Raw genomic sequence first — 7,831 nt, 5'->3', positions numbered from 1 at the left:
TGTGTATGTATACACAAAAATGATGGCTGATGTACATTTAATTTATTTCTATCGCAGGATTTACGGAACGCACCATGCTCGAAGAAAATTTTGCTTTTCGCGTTTTGTCCTGCATCTTCTCTACAGGATCCTGCAATGAATATTCATTCTTATCTCACTGATTGTATTACACCTTGTAGAACAAAACTGTATGTTTTGTATCTACTATTAATTCACCGGTAGTGAATTAATTGTCCGATTTTTGTAAATTAATAAATACTATACATAATTAATGGTATTGATTAATAAATAACACTAATTGATTACTAATAATACACCAATTAATTTTACTATTAATTTTATCGTTAGCCGAAATATTCAAGATCGTGCGTGATTTTTCACGATAATTTTTCACGGCAATTCATTTCGAATTACCTTGTGCGTTCCATAATTCTATAATCGTACAAGTTTTAACAAAAAAAGGGACACAGAGATCGATTGAAGACATATATATGAGAGACATCGTTCTTTCTTTCTTATTTTTATTGCCCTTTCCTTTGCCTCCTTTTCGTTTCGAAACGGAAGCAAACAATCTGTTGATTCGACGATAAACAATTAGTCGGCTGAAAATACTCTACGATGCATATCACAGACGCGATGATACGATAAAAAAAAAATACACTTAACGCATTGCGCGTGTGCGTATAAATAACGGTTTTTCGCGTTGAAATGATAACTGCACGCCTACGGAGGCAATTCGTACGTATGATTTGTGATAAGCTTACCGGCCGCTACCGAAGAGAGAATTAATGACGATACAACATCAGAATGCACTTTTATTTGCAGATGATCACGCACAGTGACTTTTTCCAGAGAGAGAAAGAGAGAGTAACATAATAAGTACCAACAATATTCTTCCGTTTTATCNGGGGGGGGGGGGAGGTGTGCCACGAAAATATATATATATATATTCTTCGATTTGTCGTGTTTTCCATACGACGATACAGTATAAAAATATATACTTTGTAGGTGTGTGTGTGTTATGTGTGTATATAAAAATATGTACGGCGCGATTGCAACGCAACGTCACGAATAGAATTATGACTAAACTTAGATTAAAGGACGAACAGAGGGGGGGGGAGGGGGAGGATGGATCTCGCGACGTGCCCCTTCGGCCAACAGTCTTTAACAGTCTTGCGCAGTCGTTAGATCGAAAACAACGAAAGGTCGATATGTCTAGAAAAAAAGAAAAAAAGAGAGAAAAAAAACAGGATCGTATAAAAGAATATTTATTCAAAAAAATCAGTGTCGAGTAAAACGCAATATTAGCGGCGTGTCGTTGCGTGCAGAGCAGTAGCGATCAGGATTGCGAAATTTATGAGCCTCGTAAAGTTTCTAGTTAGTATCGAGTCTTCATGTTCTGCGTGGGCGCAGCGGCGCGCGACGGACGCGCGTTCCGACCCAGTGATATATTGTAGTAATAATATTATATTAATACTTTCAACTACGTGAAAGAGAAAAAGAGAGAAGGAAAGAGAGAGTGTGAGAGAGAGAGAGAGAGAGAGATATGTCCTTCCGTACGCTAGGCACTTTTAAGCTCAACTAGAAACTTTAAATACAATTAATCGGACGTGTGTAAAACCTTTATAAAAATAAAATAAATAATCTGAATAAATATAAATATATACTAATATTACGGAGTCAATAAATTATTATGTAGGATTATGGGATGAGGGGTGGGGGGGAGTGTGTGAATTGTTCCGCGTAGAGATACCTCTTCAGAGCGAGATGTCGTTCGCGACATTCTCCATGTGTGTGCGTGTGTACGTGTATATATGTGAGTATGAGTGCGCACAGCATGCGCGCACGTATATGCGCGATTTTCTCGATCTTTCGTAAATCACGTGAGTGGCCCGGATTACGGCGTGAATACTGCGTTTGATTAGGAACCCAACCGACGCTACGATTGACTTCTTTCCTCTCTATCGCTAACTACTACTCGTCCACTCTTCAACTCATAATTACAATATTCTACCTCACGCACTTGGCACACAAGAAAGAACAAACAAAAAGAAATACGCAATGTTGGATATTACGAGTTTTGCGACCAAGTGTTCGGAAACATTGCCGCATTGAGTGCAACGTATCGCCCGGGAGCGAGACCGCGTCGGACGATTCGACTCGGGTGATTTTCCGCGACGCGCGACGAAGACGAAGAAACTGACGGTCGTCGTTTTATCGAAGGTAATGTCTACCGTGGATTTCAGCGGCGCGAGCGAAATGTCACGTGTGAAAGTGAAGTCGTGAGATCGATAATAATATCGGACACCCGCTGAAGTTCGGACGCTGTTCTCGGCAAGAGCGCTTCTCGCCCGTAATTGCCGTTTCCAACGCGATCGCCTCGATCTTACACAGGCCCTTCCTTGCGTACAATGCTCATTGCGATCGGCTTACTCGTACAAAGAGGTATCGCTAAGAAGCCTCGTGCCGCTCCGGTGGAAAGAGCACGTCGAACCGCGATCGAAGGACCCGCCGAGAGCGGGGCGTATCGAGAACAACGGCCGTCGCGTTCCCGGGGTGTAAATAACGCGATGTCCCCGCGTCTTTATTTTTTCGTTCGGAAAACTCGAGCGCGCTGCTGAACCTGTTGCTTTCGTCTTCGCGCGATATCGAGATTCGTCAAGCATGCTCGCAGTTACGGTTATGGCGCATCGTCGCACCGAAGCCATGCTATATGCTACTTGTGTGTGTGTGTGTGTGGGCATGATAGTCAGCGTTGGACATTAAACGTGATTGCAGTTTCAGTCGAGTTAAATCATCCGTTAGTCACAATAATCGAAATTAATCGATTTTCATATATGTGTATTATATACATGTATATGTATATTTACTCACGATTGATGATATATATATATATCAATTACTAGTCATTGTAGAATCAATCGAATTGAAGCAATCGATCGTGACACTCAATTGTTATGCATAGTCACGACATATTAATATAATAATATAACAATCATCAATGAAGTTAATTGATTGGATCGAATAAGTCGTGACTGTGTATAACAATGAAGCCGTTAATCGATGGAATTAGCCAGAATTGCATACACGATACGATGATTTCGATTATCGACTGGCGGATTGTTTCGGCCGACTAAAATGTTCATCGATTAATGCCCGATGCTGATGCTAGTCTACGTATATAAATAAACGCAAGTTGTAGGCGAAAGCGAGTGGGTTAATAACGACGCGAGTTTGTTTACCCTTAATTGTTGACGTTCTATCGGAGAGTGTCGAAGGAGGACGGTGGATGATGAGAGACTCGACAATGGCCGCCGTGTGACCTCTGTCGCGGAGTTATCACCGGTGGTGGCTTGACAAGGGCGAACGCGACGACGCGTTGTGTGCATCCGTCATTTTCCACGACGATTCGACGGATCATCGTCGCCGTCGTCGTCGGTGCCAATCACGAATCGCTCGGCCTCCTTGCCACGGGCATGACTTGTGAAAATCGTCCATCCGACGAGAAAAAATATAATCGGAAGGATCCTCTTTCGCATTTTGCCACCCTCCTCCTTCAACCATCTCAAGTCAGCAGGACGTGGGGGAGTTGCGGTTGTGCCGCTGTCCTAAAATGGGTGAGTCGTCGCCTGGTAACCCTTCTTCTACTTTCGCCTTGGAATCCTCAGGTGTACGCTTTATTTCTCAAATACATAAAAACTTGTTGTATGTATTCCAGAAAGTTCACGTAATCCCGGTAGATGATGAACGCTCGCAGTTTCTGTTCGGTCTCCGAGGATAGGGAGCGTTGCTCGTGCGGCATAATAGATCGCGAGACGTCTTTCGGCAGTGGTGTGCCGCGCTCTACTAAACCGACTTGCACCTCGCAGAGGATCTGGAAAAGAAACACGTCGGCACGTCAGAGAGAGAGAGAGAGAGAGAGAGAGGAAAATTCGGAGTATATTCGGACGAGACGCGCAACGAGAGCTCTCACGCTGAGAAAAATGCTACTGAAGTAATTAAAATTAATAATTAAAATTAGAATAATAATAAAATAATAAAAATCGTAATAATAAAAATTACAGTCACTTTCGGCCTCAACTATATCGCCTTCTAGTTTTAACCCGAAAAATAATAGTAGTAATAAGTTATTCTGCGTTACTTTCCGTCGCATTACGGATTTCTTAAATAGAATTATTAATCTCCGAATTCCTCTCTTGTCGCGCGTAATGAATGTCGGCGAGCATGAAGTGAAGAATCGACGCAAATGTCGTTCGCTTTCCGTGAAGATCTTTCAGGATCTGCTAGCGAAGTCGGCGATGCATATCGAGGGTAAATAAGAAAACAGAAAAACACAGGAAACTCCGATAGGGATTTGAGCACGCCGAAAGCTATTCGTCGGAATGGCCGATAAAATGGTAGTTTTGTCTTTCAGCGACGATCTCCAACGTCTCTCTGCCTTTACGTTAAACGCTCGTAAAACTTGGCAAAACGCTTTTTATCGCGCTTACAACAACGGAAGGCGAAATAATTCAGGTCAATTGTGCGCGGTTTGCCGGTTTGCTATTGTGAAAGTCGCGCAGCGTTTCTTATTTTTCTATTTTTTTAAATTTATTTACCACGCTGCGAAAGATCGACGACTCGAAAATTGTGGTTTGGTGTCATTAGAACCAGGAACAATGAAGCGAAAAGTAGAGATACGTAGATAGATAGAGAGAGATAGATAGAGAGTGAGAGAGAGAGAGAGAGAGAACGGATTTGATCTGGAAAATGAACTAACCGATCGAAGTTGGTCCTCCACGTCCTCGAAATGCTTGCTGAAGGGGCCCCCCGTATCTCGTTGCTCCCAGACTATTTGCTCGATGCCTACTGCGAATTTTTGCAGGTACTCGTAAGTGTTTTGAAGGGTAGCGTCAATCTAAAAACGGAACAGGCGCGTTTGTCAATCGATTACAAGTAGCATGTACGATTACTTTATACACAGGAGCGTGCACGGAAAACAAAATCTCAGTGCCCGCAACTGAACAAGCGGCGTGTTCGCATTAAACTGGATGAAAACTCGGTCGAAACAACCGAGAGCCAATTTCGTATATCTTTCTTTTCCCGGCTACCCCATTCAATACGATTACTGTTATAGCATCGCAACCGTCCTTACTGACGGCGCGTTGCGCGGAGAAACGATGCGACGCGAAATAATGTAAGCGGTACGTACGGTCAGCGTTTCGAGATACGCCTCGTCTAGCTTCTCCCCCAGCACCTTGGGTATTTCTTTCGGCCCAGGTAGCCAATCGTAGCGGATGTCATCCCAGGTCGGATTGAACCTCCGGTCGGTGTTGCCGCTCAAGAGGATCTGCTGCAGCTGTAAGATCGAGGAGGGCAAACGTGGGCGCGATTAGATACGTCGGTTCGCTCGAAAAAGGGGCCGCGAAGGCGGCGTCGAAGAAAGACGCGCGGCGCTATCGGGTTTCCGCGTCGTCGTCCGCCCAGCGTGTGCTTAACCCCGCGGAAATTTGAGAAAAATTATCGTGCGTGGGTGTCGCGTTATCGCTGCGCCCTTTCGCGTATCTCTCACACTCGTTGCGCGCCGGAACGGATCCGAGGTATATATATATATATATATATATATAAAGTAATACTACGTGACGCGCATACGCGCGTCCTCGTTATCCCGAAGAGTACGGCGCGATTGCCGAAAAAGGAAAAAAGGAAAATGAAAAAATAGAGAAAAAACTGATCGTTCGTTCGAGACTAATGAACGCATCGCTTCCACAATCGCCTCACTTCCTTCCTCTTTCTTTCCTTCCGTCGCATGTCTACTGTTCTATTCTCGGCCTGAAACTTCCGAAAGCGGAAACACGCGGTCTACCGAGCGCACGATATACACGTTGCGTCATGCGCGCGTTACCGCTACAATTAGAATCACTTATGCGATTTTCGACCTTATTACATCTGGATACGTATATGCGTAAGGTTGAAAATCGCGTAACTCTCGATTCAGAGAATAGTACGGCATAGATGACTGCGTGCAAAACGATCTCGATCGTCTGCTCTCGTCGCTAAATTGCATTGTCAGTTTGCGAAAAGAAGCGGAAAAGCAGCGTGCTCGCGTTTCCAGGTAGCTGCTTGGATTGCGCCAGCGTTAATTTCTCGCGTTAGCGCGCGAGGTCGGTGCGACGACTCGCTGGATGCCGGCTCAGTTTAGTCACCGATTACACGTAGTGCAACATCTCTCGTACGCGATCAGTCTCCCGATATCCCTCGTTCCTGGTACGCCGGCCGTGCGACCGTGCGAATCGCGATTCGAATGAGTAACGCTCACACGGTCTCGCGATGCGCGCGAGTGGCGCGTGGCTCGGCGGCCGCACGCTGACTTTTCGGGAATACCGGGATGGGTCAGCTAACAAAAGTCGGATTAGTCCTTTACCCGGAAACTACTCGGAAACACGGCCGTCGCACGAGACACGCTAATTGTCCCATTAGGAATCGCTCATATCGAACGAGTCATTATGAATCATCCGCCGGAACGAAAGAGGTGTGAAGGAAATAGGAAGCGGGAGAAGCGCGTGCCCGGGTCGAAAGTTTAGCCACGCGTTGATCCCGCAGGTTCCTGCGAGCCTGAAGGATCAATGGAGAGAGACACAGTGTTGTACGAAAACTATTGTCTTACCCGTGACGCGTCAAATGGTTATTCACTGCCGTCCGCTCCGTGTTGATTCTTACAAAGGACTTGTTTCAGAATTATTTCATACTCGATATTATTCCAATATTCTGTCTGCACGTGAAATATTGATTTTTAACTTCAATGAGCGGTGTGTTTCAATTAATTAGTAATTATGTAACTGACTTAATTGTGTGAGACTAACAAACATTGAATGCGAATAAATGATGGAATTAATGGATTAATAACGAAATAAACTTCCTTTATTCATAATGCTGTCATCTTTGTCATGTCGACGTTAGAAATTTTGATTTGACTAAAAGATTCACAAAGGACGAAGATAGAAACATTGGGCGTCTAATGAAGCCCCTCACCGACGAAGAATTAATATAATTTATATATTGGCTACAATAACAATAAACTTTGAACAAAAGGAGAAAAAAGTATATGCCAACGAAATAACACACTCAAAATGCACTATTAGACGCACGAATTATCATTTGTGAAATTTGCACTTCTAAAATTTCTACTTTGGACGGTTGGCTTCCACTGGAGTTCTACGGGACGGTTGACGTAATATATCGACTCTGTTACTTCTCGTATCTCATTACAACATCGTGACACCTAACGTGATTTCGCATAGGCGATCATCTCGGTGCATTTGTTCGACTTTAAACGGAGTTAAAGCTTCACCGACGAAACACTATTTTTCTCGCAAGCTTTGCGTAGTTGCGCAGAATTATAAAAGCTCTTGCACAATGAAATTCATGATTTGAAGTATTATATATTAGTCCGATATATGGCAAAAAAGATGAAAAAAGTTTGAAAACTGTCTGAAAATAGAATAATGTAGGGAAAAATGTTTTGTTCAATTTGCCGGGCAATGAACAAACCGAAGGCGTTTCGGTTGAAGGAAGGTTTCTTAACTATGCGGCAAATTCAACCAAACTTTCTCTTCCAAGTTAATGTGGATATTAACTTGGTGATATTAGCTTCGTCGGTTAATGTGGATATCAGCTTGGTGAAGCTTGTACGTACCGTTAGATAGATCTTGGAATACTTTTGATAAGCTGGATAAGACATTTCGCAACAAGACACTTGGTAACAAGAAACATTAGCTAAAGCCTAAAAAAGATAAACAAAAAATTTACAGAGAAAGATAGCTGCATAAGCGATATGTACCATGCATGCGTG

General features: G+C 43.6%; 1 protein-coding gene across 3 annotated transcripts in view; it reads right to left on the bottom strand.

Moving 5' to 3' along the window:
- Positions 1 to 913: 913 nt before the first annotated feature.
- The window catches only part of LOC106750286, a 69,365-nt gene continuing 62,447 nt past the window's right edge, over positions 914 to 7,831 (bottom strand). For all 3 annotated transcript variants that reach the window (XM_014630521.1, XM_014630522.1, XM_014630523.1), the window contains exons 4-6: positions 5,192 to 5,338; positions 4,760 to 4,897; positions 914 to 3,874 (exon numbers count right to left, since the gene is read on the bottom strand). In XM_014630521.1, the coding sequence (XP_014486007.1) occupies positions 3,665 to 3,874; positions 4,760 to 4,897; positions 5,192 to 5,338 (495 nt within the window). In that variant the 3' untranslated portion in view covers positions 914 to 3,664. The remainder of the gene's footprint in view (positions 3,875 to 4,759; positions 4,898 to 5,191; positions 5,339 to 7,831) is intronic.

The sequence above is a fragment of the Dinoponera quadriceps genome, unplaced genomic scaffold (genome assembly GCF_001313825.1).
Source record: "Dinoponera quadriceps isolate SergipeBrazil2010 unplaced genomic scaffold, ASM131382v1 scaffold3676, whole genome shotgun sequence".
Taxonomy (NCBI): domain Eukaryota; kingdom Metazoa; phylum Arthropoda; class Insecta; order Hymenoptera; family Formicidae; genus Dinoponera; species Dinoponera quadriceps.
This window is presented reverse-complemented; position numbering and strand designations above follow the sequence as displayed.